At 50.9% G+C, this 23493-nt stretch overlaps 7 protein-coding genes across 7 annotated transcripts; 2 read left to right on the forward strand and 5 right to left on the reverse strand.

Annotated features, from left to right (window-relative positions):
- Nucleotides 1-862: 862 nt before the first annotated feature.
- N7496_003717 (HAD family hydrolase) lies at nt 863-1594 on the forward strand (the record flags this gene model as incomplete). The annotated part of the gene is made up of 1 exon (XM_056696648.1): nt 863-1594. One exon carries the CDS (start codon nt 863-865, stop codon nt 1592-1594), a length of 732 nt encoding a protein of 243 aa, XP_056558860.1.
- Nucleotides 1595-3701: 2107 nt separating this feature from the next.
- N7496_003718 (ribosome biogenesis protein LTV1) lies at nt 3702-5226 on the reverse strand (the record flags this gene model as incomplete). Its single annotated transcript, XM_056696649.1, has 2 exons — nt 3702-5151; nt 5207-5226. 2 exons carry the CDS (start codon nt 5224-5226, stop codon nt 3702-3704), a joined length of 1470 nt encoding a protein of 489 aa, XP_056558861.1.
- Nucleotides 5227-5625: 399 nt separating this feature from the next.
- On the forward strand, nt 5626-7638 carry N7496_003719 (ribosome biogenesis GTPase LSG1; the record flags this gene model as incomplete). The annotated part of the gene is made up of 1 exon (XM_056696650.1): nt 5626-7638. The coding sequence occupies one exon, from the start codon at nt 5626-5628 to the stop codon at nt 7636-7638; it is 2013 nt and encodes a 670-aa protein (XP_056558862.1).
- A 442-nt stretch (nt 7639-8080) lies between these two features.
- Nucleotides 8081-9672, reverse strand: N7496_003720 (uncharacterized protein; the record flags this gene model as incomplete). Its single annotated transcript, XM_056696651.1, has 4 exons — nt 9587-9672; nt 9245-9490; nt 8964-9176; nt 8081-8887 (listed from the first exon to the last, which is right to left on the reverse strand). The coding sequence occupies exons 1-4, from the start codon at nt 9659-9661 to the stop codon at nt 8081-8083; spliced, it is 1341 nt and encodes a 446-aa protein (XP_056558863.1). The 5' UTR covers nt 9662-9672.
- Nucleotides 9673-10548: 876 nt separating this feature from the next.
- On the reverse strand, nt 10549-11100 carry N7496_003721 (Spo12 family protein; the record flags this gene model as incomplete). Its single annotated transcript, XM_056696652.1, has 3 exons — nt 10549-10639; nt 10746-10835; nt 10943-11100. The coding sequence occupies 3 exons, from the start codon at nt 11098-11100 to the stop codon at nt 10549-10551; spliced, it is 339 nt and encodes a 112-aa protein (XP_056558864.1).
- A 746-nt stretch (nt 11101-11846) lies between these two features.
- Nucleotides 11847-14456, reverse strand: N7496_003722 (Sad1/UNC domain protein; the record flags this gene model as incomplete). Its single annotated transcript, XM_056696653.1, has 1 exon — nt 11847-14456. The coding sequence occupies one exon, from the start codon at nt 14454-14456 to the stop codon at nt 11847-11849; it is 2610 nt and encodes an 869-aa protein (XP_056558865.1).
- A 1577-nt stretch (nt 14457-16033) lies between these two features.
- Nucleotides 16034-17992, reverse strand: N7496_003723 (putative serine/threonine protein kinase; the record flags this gene model as incomplete). Its single annotated transcript, XM_056696654.1, has 1 exon — nt 16034-17992. One exon carries the CDS (start codon nt 17990-17992, stop codon nt 16034-16036), a length of 1959 nt encoding a protein of 652 aa, XP_056558866.1.
- Between the last annotated feature and the right edge of the window lie 5501 nt (nt 17993-23493).

Raw genomic sequence — 23493 nt, forward strand, 5'->3', positions numbered from 1 at the left:
CGTACAGCCGTTGCTGCTGGTCTTGACCAGAGGAGGGATTTTCCGAATCCATAGTGGGCAAGTAAAGGAGGAATGGAGTTGTATAGTTAAGTATGCTTCCGATGATTCCAAGGTTAGCGTTAGTAAAGAAGTTGGTTCTGAAGTTTGTGTAGGTCTTAGTTGTGTTTGCGAGGGTTTGAAGATGAGATGGAGCTTTGTGAGGTAGCAATCAGAGGGAGCTTAAATAGTTCTTCTGGGGGTCGTGATATCAAGGATGAAAGGAAGTGAAATTGACTGATAATGATGTAAGATGGAACTAGCATAGATCAAAAGATTGAGTGAACAACGCATTATGTTTTCTTTATTGACAGTCAAGCTCAGCTTTCTAGGTCTATTATTTTAGCAAGCTCCTTCCATTCCCTTTATTATTGTTTCGACATAATTAGATGTAGAGTATAGACATCTAAGTAATTTCTAGATGTTCCAGCATATTACGATGTTATCAAGTTAGTGTAGATCATGATGAACCTCTCACTAGCTTCTCAACTCTGTGGTGCACTAACTTGATTGAACCTCAGCACAATCTCAATAGTAAGAGTAATCAACCCCATTGGAGATTCGTCGACTCTTAGACCCTCCCCTTAGACTTCGTACTAATCCTCGGGAACCGAATATTCCACTATTTTACTTATTTTATGATAGATAGCCTTGAGTTGTTCTTACCCCACCACTCATGAGTCACAATCCTCAAAGCCTCGACTTTGAGGAGAATGGCTAATAACATCACAAAATGGCGCAATCGTCAGAGCAACTGAACGATTTTTCTAGCAAAGTCATCTGTTTTGGAACGCAGAAAAACAGGAAGAGCCCATAGTCTTTGGAAATGAGCGAGTCCGAGTTTGATCTAAAAGCAACCCTATCCTCCAAAACATGGTTTGGCTTCGATCTGGACGATACCCTGCATGAATTCCGCAAAGCATCAGGCCAGGCTTCTTTCAGTGTATTCGAAGCCATCAGTGACAAATACCGAAAACCTGTCGATCACCTAAGGACCAAATATCAAGAAATTCTGAAGGAATCGACGGCCCATGCTTTCACAGACGGAAGGACCTCGACTGAATATCGGCGAGAACGATTTACACGGCTCCTGCAAGACAATGGCATTGATGAAAGTCAGGACATCGACCGTCTACTTGGGATCTATCAATCTTCGCTGCGATTTAACTTAGCTCTGAAAGCAGGCGCATTACAACTACTTGAGACTCTGCAGCGACTGGACAAGAAAGTAATCGTGATCACCGAGGGCCCGGCTGATGCTCAGGAATGGACTGTTCGGGAATTGGGCCTGTGGCCCTATGTTGATGTTCTTGAAACAACCAATAAGGTTGGGAAATCAAAGATTGATGGGCTTTTTGGGGCCATTCTGAGGAAGTATAACATTCAGCCCGGGGATATGGCTTACTTCGGGGACAATGAGATACGGGATGTGCACGCAGCGCAGAAAGAGGGTATTCTGGCCATCTTATACGATCAGAAACAGGAGAGCGACTTGAGATATCCCAATTCTTTGAGAATCAATTCTTGGGACCAGTTGCAGACTATATTACTAGTTTAGACATGGAACATGTACTAAGAAACAATATAACTTCTACTAAGTCCTTGTATCAACCCTAGCGTATATGTAAAGACACGTGTTGGCTGGAACGTATGAAGAATGATGATGACGATGACGTCTAAAGGTTGGAGGAGCTCTGTGATACGGCTACCATGTAACTTTGTATATGTAATTTGAGACTTTCGTGAAGTAGATCCGGTTAGTCAAGGCTTAAATGGAAACCGTTGCGACATCTACGTGGTTCGCTGTCCTCGAAAACTCGGTCTACGTAATACAAGCTATCGATTCTCCGAACATGAGGCTACATCAAATCCTTTACAGAAGCCTTATTCTTAGTTTATAGTAAGCCTCAAGAGCATCAAATTATAGCTTTAGTCGCTAGTATAGCCAGATAAACGATATGCTATAGGCCATAGCCCTTTAGCCTCTAGCAATCCTCGTCTCTTACTGTCCAGATACCACAATCCTATCGACCATCTTCGACCGTTTCCCCCTCTGCTAACTTTTCGCGGGAGAGCAAGAGATAAGGTGGCTTTGTTGGCCACCGCAATGTATCCCACGTAGCACAAGCTAAGTCAGGCCAATGAGTTCTGATGAATAGGTTGATAGCAATTTCCATCAGTTGGCCACACCAAGGAAGGTGTGAAATGTCAAGAGCACCTATACCGCAGGCATCGGCACAGAAGTTCGCCCAAGCACAAGAGGCGTCCTAACGTCGTGGTGCAGCCACAGTAACAGTGTATTAACGCACATTCTGTCATCATGAAAGGGTGGCCTATATCGTTTACCTCCTCGAATTCGGTCGCAACGAAGAGTGAAAATAACAATATCACAATCCCTTTGATATATAGAAGTAGCATAAGCTACTTGGCTCCTGCTGATCTTGGAATACATCAGTGCTGCATCTTGGCGGGCCCACCAATTGTCCCAGTCGTTGCCTCGATCGGTACGGACGTTCCCCCACCAGATTAATCCCTCTTCCGGTAACGGGTGAACATAGTCAGAAATTGAGAAATGGGGATTAACCAGATCACCAATTCGTAAATGATCACCGTTCCTAACTTTCAATTCTGTGTATGCTGGTCCAGGTACTACCCCTCCATGTTTCTCCACTATCCCGATACGAGGTCGAGGAGGTTGCTGAAACAACATTCGAGTCCAACTCGCTTCTTTTCGGAGGAAACGTTCGTTGTCCCGAGGATCAAACGGTGGTATCTTGATCTCTTCAACTTCAGGTGCCCCCCAACTTTGTGTCTGCTTTGAGCAGAACCATGGCCATATAGACTTATCTAATAATGGGTTACGAATACCTGGTTTCCCGCCTGGTAGGGTATATCTCACGGGTTTAAAGAATAGGGCGGCTTGTAGATCGGCCGAATGTTGAATTAGATCTTTCCATCGATGGCATACTCTTTGGACTGATACGAGTAATGTTTGTATATCGGTCTGGAGTAAAATCATTTCCAGGATCTCGGTTATCAAGAAAACCTTATGCGGCTGTACTGAAGCTATCATCTCAAAAGCCGGTAAAATTCGAGTATGGGATGGTTAGAAGACGGTGGGACAGAGGGAATCGTCTACACAAAGGCGATGCCTGCTGGTAATATTTGCGGTATACGTCACGGACTTGGAGTTCGTACTTCCTATGAAGGGCAAGCTCTATTAGTTAGTTACCTTGATAGTAATTAGTCAAGACCGCGGCCCGTTTCAGACTCGGTCACTCAATCACTCAATCATGTTTCTTGTTAAGTCGGAGTCTGACTACTACGTGAATATTCGTTAGGCTGGTAAATCTGACCTTAATTGCCACCGATTGGTCACACAGGAAAAGGCGTCGGGGAGGGCTCAAAGGAAGGCGCGATCCCGATTAGTAAAAGATTTAATAAATTATATGGGACAAGTCATAGACGGAACTACTGATTTAAACGTAGATCAGGTACCAAGAAACAATATCACTTTTGTTTAGTCCTTGTATCAACCCTAGCGCATATGCAAAGAAATGGATTGAGATATCCAGAAAAAACAGACCGAAACCAAGCCCAAACTCCGTATCATGATTGGGTAATACCATTGCAGTGTCGTATCATGCATGCAGTCTCGCATCCATCTAAGCTCGTCCGGGCACCTTCCGGCCGTTACCACTAGCAGAGAAGCGAGCGGGACCGAGACCGGAACGCACTTCATCAAGCATGCGGATACCAATGGCTTCGTTGCCGTTCTTGCCACGCTTATACTTGGTGCCCTTGCGCTTAGCTTGAGAACTGGTGTTGTCGTCCCAGCCGGCAAGGAAATCATCCATGACGTTGTGGAAATCGCTGCGCGAGACCGCTGCGCCGTTGCCGTCCACGAGGCTGGGCGCCATGGACGAGGCGTTGGACATGCCAGTCATACCGGTGGCTCCAGTCATACCACTGACCATGGACATACCATCATCATACTCATCCTCCTCGTCGAGGGAGTACAGAGCCTCGACCTTTTCGAACCGGTCATCCAAGAGTCGGTGGCCCTCGGTACGGGCCAGCGCAGAGGAAGTCATGGAGTAGGCGGAGGGGTTGGTCAAAGCACCCTTGCGCTTCTTGCGGCGAATCGGAGTACCACCAGCGGTGAACGCAGTCGAAGCAACAGTACGTTGCTCGGAGGGTGCAATCGTGGGTGCAGCTGGCGCGGCAGTCTTGCCGGACTTGGCATCCTTCTTGAATTTGGCGAACTCTTGCATCCATCCTTGATCCTGGGGGTGCATATCCGGAGCAGGCTCATCATGCCCCGGCATCTCACCAGGCTCGAGATCCTTAGAACCCTGTTCTGATGACGCTTCCTCAGTATGTCGCTGCGCATCAGTCCTGTCGGGCTGCACAGGCGCTTTCTCGGTAGCATCCGACTCCCATCCCTCATCGTACTCGTCGTGATCAAATAGGGTGTCTTCCCAATCACCCTGCTCCAACTCCTCTCCGCCCTTCGTCAACTCGCCGAAAAGATCCTCGTCGCCATCATCAACATATTCTTCATCTTCCAGAGCCTCCAGGGCCTCTCGCAGACGAGGGTCCATGTCTGGCTGGAAACCAGCGATCGCATCAGGGACGTTCTGCTGATCTTGATACGTCGGCTTGCGAACGTACGACGACGCAGTCGAGCGCAAGTCGCCGAATTGCGACCCGTACGCACTTTGCGAGTCGTCCAGAGAGACTTGGCGCAAAGCATCCTCCAATCTCATGCCCTTTCCTTTGGCCTTCTCAACCTTGGCCTCCACAAAGTGCGCATCGCCACCACCGGTGCCGAGTTCGCGCAAATGCTGCATGTAATCATACCGGGAGTCGTCGTAGTAAATGCCATAGTTGGCAGCTTCACCCTCGTTGCGGCGGATCGCTTGGCTCTTGAATTCAGACTGGAGTTCGGAGAGGTGTCGGATGGGCTTCTGCGAGGATGTCGACGCAGAAGAGGAAGGAGGAGCAGGACCGCTGACTTGGTGCAGGACTCGGTCCTCAGCCTGGGGGTCGTGGATCAATGGATCCGCTTGGGAACGGTGAAAGAGCTGGAAAGTGCTCGCATTTTTCTTGTCGCTATGAAGGAGTCAGCTTCAGCTCTCGCATAGCCTTGAGAAACGGCTAGACTTACATCCACTGGCGGGGCGGCATTTTGGCGTCTGATGTCGGTCAAGAAACTCGCGCTCGAAAAAAGCGAAAAAAGTGGGATAGATAGAGGTCACGTGGGGCTTATCGATGCCTGAGCCCCTCGGGTCCTCATAAAGTGGCGGCCTGAATTAGCGACGAATTTAGCGAGAATTAGTTTTAAAAAATCATTAGTAAAATATGAAATAGGTATAAATTACCAATTTACAACAATCTGAATCCTTTTACTGCTAAACTCAGTCGGGATTACGATCATTCGAGATTTTTCCCCCTCCGAGCCCCGCTGAGTCAGCGTTATCTTATCCGTCTGAATAATCCAAAAGATTTCCCATTTTCAGGCGGGGTCGAAAGGACTCTCTTTCTCCAACATCAAGACACCACAGCAACACCGGAACAACCGTCATCATGGTGTTGGCTAAATCCAAGAACTCCGTGGGGCTGGGTAACAGCCTCATGAACGATCGTTTCGGCAAGGGCAAAGCCTCGAACCAGAAGAAGGCGTCGCACAACAATGCCATTGCGCGCAAGAATATGATGGGTGAAACCTACATCACCAACGAAGCCCAGGAGGCATCCTGGGTGAAGATGCGCTCTATCACTGAACAGGCCGCGCTCGATGAATTCCTCAGCACTGCCGAGCTGGCCGGTACCGACTTTACCGCCGAAAAAATCAACAACGTTAAGATCATTCACTCCGATCAGAAGAACCCATACCTCCTGTCTGCCTCCGAAGAGAAGAAGGCCGTTAAGAAACACCAGAAGAATAAGGGTCGCTTGACCGTGCCTAGACGTCCAAAGTGGGACTCGTCCACGACACCGCAACAACTGGAGATGATGGAGCGTGAGAGTCTGTTGGACTGGCGTCGAGGGCTTGCAGAACTTCAGGAGAACCAGGATCTGCTCATGACTCCCTTCGAGCGTAACTTGGAAGTCTGGCGCCAGCTGTGGCGTGTCATTGAGCGATCCGATCTCGTCGTGCAGATTGTCGATGCTCGTAACCCGCTTCAATTCCGTTCCGAGGATTTGGAGAACTATGTCAAGGAGATTGATTCCCGCAAGAAGAACTTGCTATTGGTCAACAAGGCCGATATGTTGACTCTGAAGCAACGAGAGGCCTGGGCTGAGTACTTTGAGCAGAACAACATTAACTTCCGTTTCTTCTCAGCCCACCTGGCCAAGGAAAAGATGGAGGCCGAGATGCTCAAGGAGTCCCAGGAGGATGAGGAGCTGGCGGAGTCAACTAAGAAGATGAATGTTCAGGATGAAGAGGAGAGTCAGGAGGAAGATGAAGCAGAGGATATCGCTGCCAAGCTCGTCGACCCAGATCAATCACTTGGACCCCATATTCTTGACGTTGATGAGCTGGAAGAACTCTTCCTGGCCAACTCTCCCGAGACTCTACAAAGCGAGGACCCCGATGCCCCTACTAAGCGCAAGACCACCATCGGTCTGGTCGGTTACCCCAACGTGGGTAAGTCCAGTACCATCAACGCCCTCCTCGGTGCGAAGAAGGTGTCCGTCTCTGCCACCCCCGGTAAGACCAAGCACTTCCAGACATTGTACCTCTCCCCGGAGATCATGCTCTGCGATTGTCCCGGTCTGGTGTTCCCCAACTTCGCCACCACCAAGGCCGACTTGGTCGTGAACGGTGTCCTGCCCATTGACCAGCAGCGCGAGTTCACCGGTCCTTCCGGCCTCGTTGCCCAGCGCATCCCCAAGCACTTCCTGGAGAACGTCTACGGTGTGAAGATCCGTACCCGACCTCTGGAGGAGGGCGGTACCGGCATCCCCACCGCCAGCGAGGTCCTCCGTGCTTACGCACGCGCCCGTGGTTTCTCAACCCAGGGTCTGGGTCAGCCCGACGAGTCTCGTGCTGCTCGATATGTTCTTAAGGACTACGTGAACGGCAAGCTGCTCTTCGTCCACCCTCCCCCCGTTGCCGAAGGCGAAGAGCCCACCGACCCCAACGTCTTCAACCGCGAGCTCTACGACATCGCCCATCTCCCCGCCAAGCGCCAGGCACTCCTTGCCAAGACGATCGTGGACGTGGAAACCGGTGTTGACGATGAGACCGAAGCCGGAGCTGAACCGGATATCTCCTCCTTCGTGTCCCAGCCTGCCGACAACCAACCAGGCCTGAAGTCCCGCAACCTCGACAGCGGCTTCTTTGGCACCGCGACCGGTCCCTCTGCCGGCCGCCTCAACATGCCATTCAACCACAAGTACACCGAGCAAGGCCAGCAGATCCGTCAGAACCTCACCGGCCGCAAGGAGCGTATGATGATCGCCCTGGAGCGTGGTGTAGACGTTTCCGAGGTTAAGGGTTCGGCAGCCGGTTCCAAGAAGCATTTCAAGGGCAACAAGCGCCGGGCAAAGGCCAAGCGTAACAACGGCGAGGAGACCGAGGACTTCTACTAAAAGTGACATTTTTCCTTTTTTGGGTTGCGCGTGCGTCTTTCTTTTCTTTTTGTTTTACCTCGGCCGGCGAGTCGGGATGGATGGTTTATGCCTCGGATTCCCATTTGAGATGTTTTCCTATGTGACCCACGTTTTTTCCTTCTGTCTGTAACTATGTGCCAGTCACTACTTTGGATATTCGGAGGAGCTGGCTGGAGATGATGGTGATGGCGATACGGAATATGCATGCTATGATGGACTGAGTATCTTGGATAGACATTTGCAGGCGTTGGGGGAGTATCTAGCATATCGTCAATGCACTTATACCACATTAACTCTATCCACACTCCTACACATAAGATCAAGTCGTAATAGCTCGGCAGCCAGTGCAGAATATTAGATTTTCATTCTGTCTTTAGTATCAAACAACTATAAACTATATGCGTTAACTTCCTCTTTCATCCTACAGGTGGCTCTTAGCCTTAAACCCAGAAGCAATCAACAACCGATCCGACTCCTCCTGCTGCCACTTCAGCTTAGCAGTAACAGCCTCCTTGCGGGCATTGTTCTCCCTACGACCCAACTGCTGCAAGTGAACCTCATCAGGACCATCCGCAATCCGCAGTGTCCGAATACCAGCCCACAGATACGCAAGAGGAGTATCCTGGCACACACCCGCAGCACCGTACGCCTGCACAGCCCGATCAATAATCGTCAGCGCAGTCTGGGGCACGAGAACCTTCGCCTGAGCAATCTCCTTCAGCGCAGACTTGGCATCGCCCTGGTCAATCTTAATCGCGGCGTTAAGCACGATGAGACGAGCGGCGTCGACCTCGATGCGCGACTTGGCGATCCACTCGAGGATAACGCCGTGGGCGGAGAGGGGCTTGCCGAAGGTCTGCTTGCGCTCGTCGTTGACGCGGGCGATCAGCCATTCGAGAGCCTTTTCGGCGGCGCCGATGGTGCGCATGGCGTGGTGGATGCGGCCGGGGCCGAGACGGCCCTGGATGATTTCAAAGCCGCGGCCTTCGCCGAGGACCATGTTGGAGATGGGGATGCGGACGTTCTTGAAGGTGATGTGGCCGTGGCCGTGGGGGGCGTCGTCGTAGCCGTAGACGTGGAGCATGCGGTGGATGGTTACGCCGGGGGTGTCGGCGGGGACGAGGACGACGGATTGCTGGCGGTAGGTATCGCGGTTGCTGGGGTCAGACTTGCCCATGACCAGGTAGATCTTGCAGCGGGGGTCACCGGCGCCGGAGGACCACCATTTCTAGAGGATGTGTTAGGAGGGAGTTCGAAGGGTGCATAGATCGGACGGATATAATGAGAAGAAGAGGGAGCCTTACGGAGCCATTCAGAACATATTCGTTACCCTCACGGCGAATCTCCAGCTCAATGTTGGTAGCATCACTAGAAGCAACATCGGGCTCGGTCATCAGGAAAGCAGAACGAATCTTGCCCTCCAACAAGGGAACGAGCCACTGCTGCTTCTGCGCCTCATTGCCATACTTGGCCAGCACCTCCATGTTACCAGTATCGGGGGCAGCATTGTTCGTAGCCTGTCAAGCACAATACCGTTAGCTTCTCTATCTATTCCTCTCCCTTCTTCGGTTCTGGCGGAACATACCTCAGAAGCAATCTTGCTCTTGCCCAACAGCTCAGCCATCAGACCGTACTCCACATTGCTGAAGCCAGCACCCTGCTTGAAGTGGTTCTTGGGCAGGAACATGTTCCACAGACCGAGCTTCTTGGCCTTGAGCTTCAGCTCCTCGATGACGGCGGGTGTAGTCTGCCATCGCTTCTCGCCCTCGCCCAGCTGGGCGGAGAAGACGGCATCGGCGGGGATACAGTCCTTCTCAACGAACTCCTCAACCTGTTGTATACCGAAGTGTTAGTCCAGTGAGCCTTGGGTTAAGGTATGGGGTAATCGGGGATAACAGCGTGGGGGTCAGAGGGCGGGCAGCATTACCAAGTCGAGAGTCTTCTTAGCCCGATCGCTGACGAAGGGCTGGGCGATTGGGGGGATACGAGTAGAGGCAGACATGATGTGTGATAAGGGGGGTGTGTGTGAGGATGGGAGGAATGAAAGAAGGAGCCAGCAAAGCTGAATATAAAGTCAGCCCATTGAGAATTGCGGAGAAGCGCTGTGGAGAAAGCCGAGCGTAGCGGATTTTGCCTCGGCCCAGCGCTTAACTTAGTGAGCCTTGGAAGGGTGCCTTCTACCTAAGATATACTATTCGATTTGCTCTCCACTAGGAATACTACGCAATAAAATATGAATGCAGCCAATCTGAAGTCATTCTGGGCTGATTAGAAATCAATCTCCTGAGGGTTTTTACTGTCAAATGGGCTGTGAAATGGGCTGATTGAGGGGGTCCAAGCCGACCGGCTATCGTCTTCTCCTCAGCCTCGGCCAGTTCGCCGATGTATACGACTCACGCCACAATTAGTAGCTACTCCATTTACTCGATTTAGTCAACGGGGGATATCGCCGGTTTCCAATTGATCCTTGCCACGTTCCCATTGTACCATATCTAAGCACAAATTACCCCCAAAAGCCAAAATGAAAAACATAGAAGAGTCCAAAACCCCCCAACACAGAACCAGTAACACAAGAGAGGAAAAAAAAAAAAAGAGGACAAAAGAAGGCATTGCGGGTCATTACAAAAGAAACAATAAAAAGAGCACCAGTAATCAAAGCAGCAACGGTCCAGGAAGTAAGAGATCACTCTCGATCGAATCCAATCTTCTACCAGGAAACAGGGATGATCCAACATTTCCTGTAGAAAGAAAGAGTCCCCGGTCAAGCAAGGACGAACCAGCGCCCCAACCATCCGAGACAACCTGGAATCCAGCCGACCAAGTAGCATCCCAAACACCGAAGACACGTCGACAAGGCAAAGAAGTCAAACAGTCAACCTCTCGCGCCGTTTATTCGGTCGCCTGGTTCTGTCCTGCGGATGAAGATTGCTCGTAGCTCTTCTTGCCGAGCTTTGCAAACAGCGACTGGGGCTTGCCGGCACTGCAAAAAAGGAATTATTAGCACAGACTCTTTCTTCATCTCATCTTTCTGACCATGAACTGTACGAGCCCACAGTCCCACAGTCCACAGGATAGAAACCACCTACTTCTTAAACCGCTTGCCCTTGATATCGCTCAACTTCTTCGTGCACGGGCTCATAATGTCATCGGACGGGGAGACATAAGCAGAAGGTTGCCTGTCAAAGCCAATTAGTCCCAATTCTCCAAAAACCACTGGGCTCAGGCTCGAGTCTGCATCCAGTCCAGAACTGTATGCTGCTTGCAGCACTGAGTGTACACTTACTTCTCACCGCTCTCCAATTTCCCCTGCAGCACCTGGCGGTGGTAATCCATCGAGGAAATATCACCCTTCAGATCCGACTTGTCGCCCGAGGAAGCATTGGCGAGGTGCGTGTTAGTCGGGCGGTCCGCGAGAGGCTGGGCGTGTGTCGTGGAGTCCATCGTGAAATGTGTAGGTGGATGTGGATGGTTGTGTATAGAGTATAAGGTCAGAGTTGAAGGGAAAGTCGGAATCAACAAGACAAGTACGTTGTATCACGATGAAGAGCAATTGATGCGGAGGTAGAAAGAAACAGGTCTTGTGAGGAGGAGATTGTGGATCGGATAAGAGAAAAACGTGTTGTTAGTGCAGGCGAGGAAAAATGCCGATTTTCGATTGTTGGCAGGGCAACCAGTCCATGACTCAATTAGTAACTATTGTAGTTAAGTTCGTTGCCGACCGGATATGACGCACGGATTTTGAGCATTCCAAGAATTAGGGTTTAGTTTACTCTAGTCATTATTTATGGAGAGTTACTGTTATGATATGGTTTATTTGTTTTTGGTCCGTGGACTGGAGAATCCGACCGAAAATGCATTGGTAGGAGTAGAGGTATTCAAGAAAATAAATCGGCCAAAACTCAAAAACGAAAGCAACAAGTCAAGTCAAAACCAGTGGGAATCATTTCGTAGACCAGTCATACAGTACAAACGTACACTCGCCAGATCATAGACTATGCCCGGAACGCCATGCAAAAAAAAGTCATAAACAGACATTATGGGAATGAACCCGGAAAAAAGGGACGAAAAGGAAAGAACGGAACGTGATGCAATGGAGGAAGGCTTCGGCAATCGCCGGCAGTCATGTGGAATGATGAATCATGGCCGGCCAATGCCTGATGATCCTATTTGGAAACTGGAAACCAACCTCATGATATTTGAGGCGATTCCTCCGATACGGTCGAAGCCGCAGATGGAAGAATATTATCCTCCCCCTGTCCACTCATATCCAACTCCGAGGACCGAGTATTCAATACGGGCGGCGTACTATGCGACCGGAACTGCGGTGTACCCAGTGCAGGCACCGAAATTGCTCCGGGCGAGGGAGGTTGAGCAAGTTTCTCCTCTTCCTCGAATTCCCGAGAGACATCGGACGTCGGCGTCGGCGGGATATAAGTCACCTCGGGACTATTGGCGCTATCCCCCGAGGAACTATCAGACAGATTCCGGCGATGGGCGGAGCGCTCCTGGTACGAGGATGTCGGCCGTGTAGAACCCGGGCTGGCCGATGGGGATTCAAAGGGAGGGGACGAGGAGCGCAAGCTGTAGGATCGCGCGACCATGCGTTGGACGCGTGGGAATTCCATGTACGTGCCGACGGATCCTCGTGAAAAGAGGACTACTGCGAAGCAGCAGAGGACCATGATACTTTGGATCATGGTGACTCGCTTCTGGAAGACCAGCTCATCGGCGAGAACGCCGAGTTGTGCACTGAGGGAATGTACTTCCTGGTGGTACCGCATGCGCTGGTGCTCGAATTCAAAAGCGACGGATTTCCAGACGTGATCGTACTGCTCGCGGAATTCTTTGAGTTCGCTGAGTACCGTGGTGTTCAGGTTCTCGAGGAAGGTGGACGTCTTTGCGAGTTGACGTTTCTCTACCTTGTTGAATGCATCGCGGAGGATGCGAGATTGCTCTTCGATGTAGAGCAGAGATAGCGTAGAGTTGGACTCTAGCATTTGTAGCCGTTTATGAACGGATTTGAAGAATGATTCTTGGGTTGTCGGGTTGGGAGATGGTGGTTGGGTAGAGGTCGGTCGAATAGATTCTGGTGGTGGACTGTTTTGCTGCTCTTCTTTGGTATTGGTAGTGGACTTCCCCGTACTTTCAACGGTAGAATCCTGTTGGGAACTATCCGTCACGGCGACTGGTGTGTCGGGTGTTGCTGCTACAGGTTTGGCCGAATCGCCCGTCTTGCGAGTATCCTCGGGGACCTTCGGTGGAACGGCCGAACCAGACTGAGAGGCAGAAGCGCCATCTCCCGGTATAGCTGTCGAGTTGATACCCGACGGTTGCTTGATCTTGGCTGGCGGGACAGTCTTCTCTGTCCTATTTCCAGCTGTCTGTTCACCAAGAGCACAAGTTTCAGGTGCAAAGAGCGAGTGTCCCAAAAGAAGCGATTCCACCTCCATAAGAGGATTCGGACAAATCTCATGGATCTGCTCATACTCTTTGCTCTCAATTGCAATCTCCTCGATGGTAGACTCAATATGCTGAGCCTCAGCCTGGCCAGAAACCTTGACAGTCTCAACAGTCTCCACGACCTCCGGCTCCGCACGATTCACGCTCTCGTCATGCTTATACTCCTCCATCATAGTAGTACCATGAACCCGAATAAGACTAACGGGACAGTAAAACTCATGACCGTAGTGCGTCAAAAACTCAACCCGCAGATATCGAGCCCAAATCAGCGAGTTCTCAACCGCAAAGGCCTGCACCTCGCGAGTATTCCTCGCTTCAAAGACACCCAGTTCCTTCCACTGGTCCGGCTTCGCGGGATACCGATCCGAGACACTCACTCGGACAGTGTGGAAAATGGAGCTGAAGAATTCGTAGTTGGCCAGAACCACAGTGTCCACGAGGATATCGTCACACAGCTCCAGAATAAGAAACTTGTTGTTGGCACGACACTCGTTCAACATATAACTATCCTTATTCTCGACAAGCACTGCCGAAGACCCCTTACACTCGGGATTCGTCTTCAACACCGTTGCCGCACAGTCAAAGGACGCATAGTTAAACCGCTCTTTGCAAGTTGTGCCCGCATCCTTGCGCCGAGAAACATCCGGCTGAGGCGCACTCTGAGTATGAACATCTCCACCTTGCTCGCCATCCAACGGGTCAACATACTGCGAAGGAACAGGCGTCCCCCAAGCCGTGGGACTAGCCTCGGGCGTTTCAGCGCCGAACCCGCCAAAATCCAATTCAATCTCCCCATCATCTCCAAGAGAGTCCAGCGCATTATTAATGCCGGGCTGTCGTCGGCCTTCCTTGCCAACCGCCGCAGCACGTCTGCTCCCTCCAACGTTTTCAGCGGATTGTCCAACCTTGGCCAGATTCTGTTTCTTCCAATCCTCAAAGGAGAGAAAATTCGAGCTATCAAGCAAAGAGTCCGCATCCGCGTCGTGATCTGCTTCTTGCTCTGCAACGGCCGCAGGTGTTCCTGCTCCCACCGCGGCAGTCGAGGCTATCGTCGACGTAGTATATCCACCGACATCACTCGACGTAGAAGCAGGTTGTTGTTGCTGCCTTTGTTCCTCCTTCCCTCGACCCCATCGAGTCTCCAAGCAAACTGGTTCTCGGAATACCTCTGCTTCAACCTCCCACACAGTCTTCACCGGACACGACGTCTCCAATATCACGGCCCGGTCAACCTGCGTAGAATTCTGCACTCCATTCCCACATATAGGAGCCGAAAGCGCCAACATGACCGATCCATATCGCAACCACGTCGGCCATGACCGCCGTGTAGTCACCATCTTGATCACTTCGAGGGCGATAAGGGTCGGTGTAACCACCAGTCGCGCGAATGACTCCCTATCCTTCCCAGCCCCCAACAAAACCCTCTTCCAGTCACGACGAGAGCACAAGATCCCTCTAGCGATTTCTGCCAGCCTATTATTTCACTCCAGTCTCTCCGAGTCCTTACGATATAGGCATCGTCATGTGGTCAGGAGTGAGTAATTTCAAGCTCGGGGCGGGAGCGGGATCAGTCCGTGTTCGTCGAGGCGAAATGGAAAATCGAAAATCGAGGCGTCGGTGAGATCAATCGCGGGGTAACATTTAGATTAGTGCTAGCACAGAGTTGCGGTGGGATGGTGCCAGCGAATTTCGGGGCGGTTTTGGAGAGAGAATAGGACGGTTTTTGGAGGCGCCAACAAGCGAGTCGAGCTCGCCATTGAAGTGGATCGGTGGCCATCTCGGGCCATCTGACAGCTGGGGTCACCGCCCTCTTCACCGCCGCTTGGATCTTGTCTTTACTGGAGTCCTATTCTAGAGTATAGTAGAGATGATAATCTATTCTATTGCTAATCATGTTATTCGACTATAAAGAATTTCCATGCTTGATATGGCTACAAGAATAAAAAACCCCTGATCTGCATTGCTCATGTAACTGGCAGCTTGAACCTTGAAACTGCATTGCACGCTGCACAATGTCCACCGCTCATTCGAGACCCACTAAGCCCGTGCCCACTCGACATTCAGCCGGAGACATTAAGCCCAACGGGGACATCCATGCAGCAGGACTTCACAAAGTTTTAACTTTTCAACTTTACAAGAGTTTACAATTTACGATAGACACAAGACAAGTTCTTTCTTTCACGGATGGTTCAATTTTTCCTTTTGACGGTCCCACATAGCTAGTTACATACACACACATAATCAGGGTTCAGTACACTGTCAAAGAGGGAAAAAGCACGCCGTAGAATGCAGGAAATCCACCGTCCACCTCGCAGATTCCCAAATCCGATCCCATCTTCTTCCAAAAACATCCACACATGCTCTTTTTCTCCCCGAGTCGTTATAAGTCCATATGCAAAAGGGGTGATAAATAAAAATGATGATGAAAAGAAATGGAAAAACAGAGAAGAGAGGCAAAATAAAAAAGAACACCTTCCCCAAGGACAATTCCCCTCCGCCTTCTAGTCTTTTTGGTGCTCGATACCTTCTGCCCAGTAGCTCTGCTGCCCACAGCCACATATAGTACAAAGTTGAAGATGTTGAAGAAGAAGTGAAAAAAAAGGCAGGCTGTGAGCAGGCAAATGACGTGCCTCGAGGTGACACGGTCAAGGTTGGAGAGCAGGCGAAGAAGGGCATCGGCAGACGGTCCAAAATCGAAGAACAAGAAAGACAAAAGGATGAGAAAAGAAACACAGGAATAACCGTAATTAGTTTATGGTTGTGAGGGTTTTTGAACTTTTTTTTCCCAGCTCAATTTCGAAAAAGAAGCGCAAAAAAGGACATCGCAACGACTGCGAGAAGAGAAGAACACCGTGGCTGTAATGGATTGAACATAGAATCGAATATGGTTCACAGCAGTGGCATAAAAGTAGTGCTACAGGTGGAGGTCGTGCCATCCGCCCACAAGATCGAGGTCTTCGTCGATACTACCGTCGTAGGCCGCATGCTTCAAGGGCGAATGATTGGGGGAATGCTTGTGAGCATCACCGCTCTCACGACGCCAATCCTTTTCAAGGAAGAAACGACGGCGACGTTCGGACTGAGGAGACTCGCGCTTGGTCCGGGATCCATGATCGAATCCGGAGGACCCAAGACCCCAATCACGGCGCCAATTGTTGGCGGTTCGCGAGGGACCAAAGAGCTCCCGGGTCTTGAAGTTGCGGCGCTTGTCTCCCAATTCAGCCCACTTGTCAACGTTGGGTGAGACCTTCTTGGGCGGGGTCGACGGTTGGTGGAATGGACGAGGGGTGCTGCTGGAAGTCCCAGTATCGCTGTTGACATCGAGGGACTTGGCACGAATGGCACGGGCTGCGGTCGGCTGAATATCCGAGATATGAATTTGATCAATAGGGGAAGCGGAGGCCGGCTCGCGCAATCCCGCCAGAGGATCCGGCAGGCGGGTGGTCTGGCTTTCCTGGCTCCAGCTGCGAGAGTTCTGCTCACGGCGCATCTGGAGTGCGGATTCTTCATTCTCCGATTCTTCCTCGTCCCAGAGATCACTCCAGCTCTTGGAAATCTGATCGTTCGCATGCTTACCAAACACCATCGACAGGGATGGAAGGGGCTTGGAAGCATGGCTGGGAAGGGATCCGGTAATGGGGACTGGATCCGAGCGAGGAAGCTTTGGAGATTCGTACTTTCGGCCAATGTGGAGCGAGCGGAAGGACTCGCCCATGGTAGAGTCCAGCACGGAGGCCAACGATGAGGAGTCTGCATGGACAGAGAACCACGAGGTACCAGCCACCTCCGAGGGAGGGAACAGGTCCTCGGTATAGCTCTCGTTGTCCGGGATAGCAGACAGCTGGCGGATGGCCTGAGGGGGGCTGGACTGCAAGGCCTTGGCCCAAGGGAAAGAATCGCCCTGGTTGATATGGGGGCTTTGGATAGAGGGAGTGCGGAGAGGCTCGCGGTTGACAGTGGCGGTAACCACCTCACGGTCCTCGGTACAGAACTCATCCAGTGACTCATCGTCAGTAGTGAAGGAGATTGCACGCAAGATGCACTGGCGGACCTCGGCCAACGAGCGCTTGGTCGGGTCAATGGCCATGCAGTGAGTCAAGATCTCGAAGGTATCCTGAGACATGTTGGGGAAAATGTCAAACAATGACTGTCGGTCACGGACATAGTCTGCAAAAAGCACATCGGACTCGGTAGGCGTAACGAAGGGGTTGCGAGCAAACAGAATGTTCAACAAACAAACACCCACAGACCAGATGTCAGCCTGAGCAGGGGAGTAGCCAGTAGCACCGGGCTCGTACTGCTCAGGAGCCATGTAACGGTCGCTACCAACACAGGCTTCATGGCACCAGGGCTCTCGAGTAGCAAGACCAAAATCACCAAGCTTCATATCACCATCGTGGGTCAAGAAGATGTTCTCTGGCTTGATGTCACGGTGATAGATACCATTGGCATGCATAAACTCGACAGCACTGATCAACTGGAGCATAAAGTCACGGACATGCTCAGTCTCCAAGGGGCCTCGGTTCAGACGGATAGCTTCGTAGAGATCGCCATTTGCACAGTATTCCAGGACAAGGTAGGTGTGGTGTTCCGTCTCAAAGTTGTGGATCAAGTTGACCAAGTTTGAGTGGAAACCGAAGCGCTGGTGGCACTCCAATTCCTCAAATCGGTCTTCGAGACCAGACGCGTCAGTGGATGCCGACTTGGTCAAGCACTTGATGGCGACGTCATTGCCAGTTGTGATGTCAGTTGCGAGGAACACCATGCCAAAGGATCCGTGGTTGAGCGGGGCCACCGTCCGGAAACGCCCATCCAAAAGGCGACCCTTGACGAAGTTGTCCTTGAGGCACTCCATGGTGGTTGATGTGGACATGATGATGTGATGTGTGAGTTCCCGGATGGAAGAAAGAGGGGGAAGTGGAATGGCGGGGAGAGGTGAATGTGAGATGCAAAGATGGATGAGAATGAACTGAGTCACGAGATCCAAACGAAGATCGGAAACAATCTATGAACCGCTTCAAGAAAACACTTTGCACGTGAACAATTGACGTCAAACAGCAACCAGGCTAATAATGGTGGGTGGTGGTGGTGATTAATAGTCGAGAGGAGAAGAGTAAACAATCAGGCCTATAATCCCAACGAGAAAGGGGACCACCAAGAACAGTGAATATAGGGACGATCAGAGAGCAGAGTTGGCGAAGACTCCTAATCGGGTCCAGGTTTCGTAAAAATATATCGGCAGAAAGTAGGTGATAGACAAGGAAAAAAGAAGACGAGGGCGCGAGAAGATTGCGGCAGGAGACCCGATAGGGTTGTATGGACGCTTAAGGAAAATGTGTAAAGACCGTTATGTGCTCATTGGATTGGTTGTCGTTTTTGTTTTTCGTTGTGATTGAGAAGTGGCGTAGAGCCTGGTTGGGTGTGATAAACAAAAAGGAAGAGTCGAATGAATGGACAGAGAATTGTTTGATGTTGAGAGTCGGCCTGATGAGGGACGAATGTTGTTGAATAAAAAGGACGAGAGATTTGCGCTGCGTAAGATCGTAACAAAAAAAGGTGTTTCAAAGATAAATCAAAGAAGAGACGTAAACAAAAAAAAGCCTGTGAACACCGGGTTCAAGGTCGAGAACGGACGTGACTCAAGTAGAGGAAATTGGCGGGATTAGTGAGTCATGAAGTATAGACCGGTTGGCAGAAGAGCGAGGACGAGACGAGGGGGAATTCGTCAAGCTGGATAGGATCACTTGATTCTCGAATCGAGATGGGATATTGTTGGGATCCTGGAGGAGCACCTTTCAAATCCAGGGGTCGGAAGAGTCGGAGTGCTTCAAAGCCAGGTTCCCGTAGTAGTCGATATCAATCCCGGGGTCGCTCAGGTATCAATGCTCGCAGGCGGGTATTGAGAAGATTGACGGGCAGAAACAAAAGTAGTGTCTTTCGTGATGGATTGGCCGGACGAAGACGACAAGATATAGTTGGGGGGGTCCAAGTGAAGCTCGATGTAGTCACGGGTGGAGCCGGTATGACCGCTTGGAACTATGAGTCAACTAGGACTCGGTGGATCTCTGGGCAAAGCAAAGAGAAACGGATGGAATCGATCGATTGAGGAGGTGAGGAGGAGGAGAAGGACGGAGCGGGAGAAGCACTCTTAGAGAAGAGTCCGAAGCGATGCGTTGGCAAGATAATGGATCGCAATGGGAAGAGTGCCGCCGGTCCGGGGAAAGCGGAGAGAGATGGGAGGGAGAAGAAAGGAGATGGGAGACGGTTGGGCGACGTAGAGTAGATGGGAGGTGACGGAGAAGTGAAGAAGGAAAAGGGTAGAGCGAAGGGGAGGAACGAAGGGAAGAGGAAAGGGCAGATATGAATCAGGAGAGGAGAAGATGTCAAGATGGGGAAGTAGTAGGCATGGGGGGAGTCGTTCGAGGAGTCACCAGAGTCACGGGTGGGGACTGAGAGTGACCAAGAGAAAGGGACGGAAGAGTGACCGTAACAGTACGGGGGGCGGTAATAAACCTCGTGGGTGATCTACGAGGACCGTGGCAGTGTCAATGGACGTTGGGGGGTGGATACCGTACAGGACGGATATTACCCAGTATGGACAGTATGGATTACACCGCCAATACGGTTGGAGTGTACAGTGTACAGTGTAGAACGGAAACGGTGTCCCTCTAATTGCCGGGAGCATCCATGGAGCTACGTACGGACCCGGTAACTTTGTCTTTAATTACCATTACTATTACCATTACCCATACGCCACGCAATCGGTAGTATGACTGGATGACTGGATGACTGGACTGAGTCTCCGGCTTTCGCTGCTCTTCCACCTCGTGAACCTTCCAGACATTCCATGACCCTGGGAAGGCGTCACCGTCGAGACCCAAGGGGGCCGATCCACCAATCCCCGGCCCTGTCAAGACGGAGAATTCACCATGTCTTTCTCCCATGTCATTGTTCTATGCTGGGCAACCAACTATGGGGGATCATTCCATTACATAGTAGTAGTCGTACATAATAGTCTCAAGTTTTAGGTCGACACCAATTGATCTGCAAGACCCATCTCAGACGGACATCTCCTGGGAACCTCTATTGACCCTGGCCCCAAATAGCAAACCTTAGACCAACTTTAGGGGGGGAAGCCCGGCAAGTGAACGGGACCTGCAGTACTGGAGAATTCCGAGTACTCAGGAGACCCAACCATAAGGAGGCCAAGGCAAAAAGGCCAGAAGCCCACCGCCCAAAGTCAGAAAGAAGAACAACAATCAGGGCCAACGAGTCACGGCCGAGGGCGGATCAAGGTGGCGCACTAATCCGAATCCGGTGGATTGCGCAGCGGAGTCTGGGGCAACATCCAATCAGGACCCACTCTTTCGACACTATTTCCAGCGTGCATGACGCCATGGATGAGGGATGGCGTGATTTGGTTTTCATTGGATGCCTAGGAGGGTCCGACTCTTTGGCTGTTGGCCTGCTTGCAACCTGCAGGCCCCGGAGTTTCTTTGCCGGCGAGTGGACTGTGTTTTATGCTTTATGCAGTCGTTGCAGCCAGTCCACCCTCAGGTACCTCGATTGTACCCGACTGTCCCTACGGGAAGGCTACGGCCAATGCCAAGTACGGAGGAATTACATGCGATGCCTAACCTCGCAGAAAGAAGGTACATCGCAGCAAGTCCCCCGTCCTGGCCTGTGCCGCCCATCGTGCAGGATTTCGGCCCCAGTCAGATCCTATCCTGGATTAGACCTGCGCTCGTAATAGAGTGGCAGTTCCCTATCTACGCGCCGATACCATAGATAGCATCGCCAATCTTAGCACTCGACTTCTTCGTATACTTCGTACATGAATGTAGAATAACGCGCCAGCCCCCCCCCTCCTCCCCAAACACACCCCGGTCACACGCCTTCAACGCCATCAGTGTTAACCCCCTTTTGGCGCGCGGGATAGCTGAGACAAATAACCGTCCCAGCATGGAAGACACTTTGCGGGGTTTACCTGAAACGGGCACGGCGATCGGTCTATCAGGGGGGGGGAGTACAAGAAGGCAATCATCAAAAATGTTATGATGATCTGATCTAGTGGAGCAACAAGACTATGTTAGCACAGCTTCTCTCTACCCTTCCTTCACTATAATGCTCAATCCATTACTATCCAGTAGCAAAGTAGCGGTAGTACATCAAACCACGTAAACAAAGTGTGGATCGTGCTCCCTGAAGCTGTCATCTGCACATCTATCCAACTTAGGAACACCCATCCCAACCACCACCCTGCCCTATTCGCCCAGTGTCCATCTCGAGTCATGGATGCGTCTCATCTCCGGCAAGGGTCGCTTTCCTATAGGAGGAACAAGGGAAGGGGGAGGGTTAGACACCAACGCAGCACGTCCCCCCCAAGCAAAGTCCAACAGCCAACAATCAACAGCCAACATCCAGCGGTGAAGGGCTTGCACGTCCACACGGGCTCGGTTCTGGTCGTCAGGGCTGACCGCCTCCTGCGAGGTGCCCTGCAAGGTTTGTCCTTGCATGAGCCGAGCCGATCGAGGGTTAGGGTGTGTCAAGTAGTATCAAGGTACTTCGGGTTGTATTCAGCGGTATTATCGATTGAAGAGATTTTTTCTAGTCTAGTAGTTGCTACATGATTCAATTGGAAGTTCTTTGCTAGTGAGTGGTACGGCATTTTTGTTGACTGGCGTGGAATGAGGAGTTGGTGTGGTTGCAGGCCTTTTGGGTTTGAGGTTTCACGCGCATCACGCGATGAACTTCCTGGATTTGGTAATGGGAAGGTTAACGTAGGTATATATTCTAGCATTCTACTACTGTAGATAGTATATAGTAGATACTATAGATGACGCACTACCGACAAGGTAACAGTCTGTAGTCTAGAGTTTACTCACTACTCAACTTAGAATCAACTCCCGTAAGAAGCATGACCTTAACACTCACTACACCGGACTCGGAACACTCCACAGTAGTTCCTATCCCTCCTACAAACCAGATGCGATACTATTCGCATTTCCGAGATGATCTCTCAGGTTGCCCACCCCTCTTACACATGATTTCCCGTGCCTCACACCATCGTCTCCGATTGCGTGCACTATGACGGCAGATCCTACGCAATATATTGCAGGGATGGGAGGGGATATGTCCTCATCGTGCACGGCTCAGCTCTTGTCCCATCCATCCATGATTTATCTCATCAGATGTCGCCATTAACTCCCTACTATACTACTGAATTGTACGCATATACATATCCGGGTCAATAATACGTGTAGTCTATTCATTACTCAATTCTGCAGGCATACACGGATGAGTACAAGTTCAATCCACAGCTCATACGTTTCGTCATTCGGGGCTTAGATAATGTATAACCACTGATATTCCCCTGCACAATGCCGGAGATGGTAGGATACCCGGATAATCGTAACCCTGAACCTTGGGTGCGAACTGGTATCGCCCGCGACCGGCGAGTGTTTCGCATGTACAAACTGCGATGTTGTGCTCTGATGGCGTTATCTACGGTGTACAATCATATCATATCGTGGATGGTGATGGTGATTGATTGGCACTTTCAATGATACGAAGATAGTCGTGAGCATATTATTTTTGTCGGTAACGTAGCGCCCCCGTGATGCTCAGGATGATCGTATAAGATGCGATGTGCAACGTGTCGCAATATTTATCGCAGTATCCAGATGGGGTCTACTTCCATTTGCATTTGGCCCCGTCCCCCAATTCCCGGGAGATTGGGAACATTGTTTAACGGATGCGACTAATGGATGCTCACTGGGGCCATCATCTTCGTCCAGTAGTCTATCAGAGACTTCAGGGTATAGTTCACAGCATTTGATCTACCTGATATCTACCTGATACAACAAGCGTGGATCCATCCTGATAATCAGCTTATCAGACCCATCAGAGTTTATCCCGCATGGCCCGTGGAAGTAGACTCCGGGGCTATCCTGGTCGGCAGTCTTCGGGAACTGTAGGTACAGTACTAGCTTCCCTGGTACCGTCCAGCCTAAACCTTCCGGTATGGGAAATCCCTACGGAAACAGCGTACCAACTGGCGAGCACCTCTAGTGCCACTCTCTATGTACTTACTATCACGAATTCACGATAAGCCCTTCGGATCCGGTAGGCCCGAGATAGCAGAGCTGATAGGCTGTTAGATAACCACAGTCCAGTTAGTTAACTGCCCGTGGGAGTTCGGATAATCGATAAACCAAAACTCCCCCTCAACCACTCTAAGTCTAATTAACCCCAAAACTCTATCTACGTATTCTCCATTCGTGGATCAACTTACCAACTCCGTCGAAACTCTCGGGCGCGTCAACCGTGGACGCGTTTTCCTTATCACCCAATTTCAGGCCTATCAGGATTACC

This window comes from Penicillium cataractarum (assembly GCF_028827025.1).
Source record: "Penicillium cataractarum strain IBT 29864 chromosome Unknown utg000002l, whole genome shotgun sequence".
Lineage (NCBI taxonomy): Eukaryota > Fungi > Ascomycota > Eurotiomycetes > Eurotiales > Aspergillaceae > Penicillium > Penicillium cataractarum.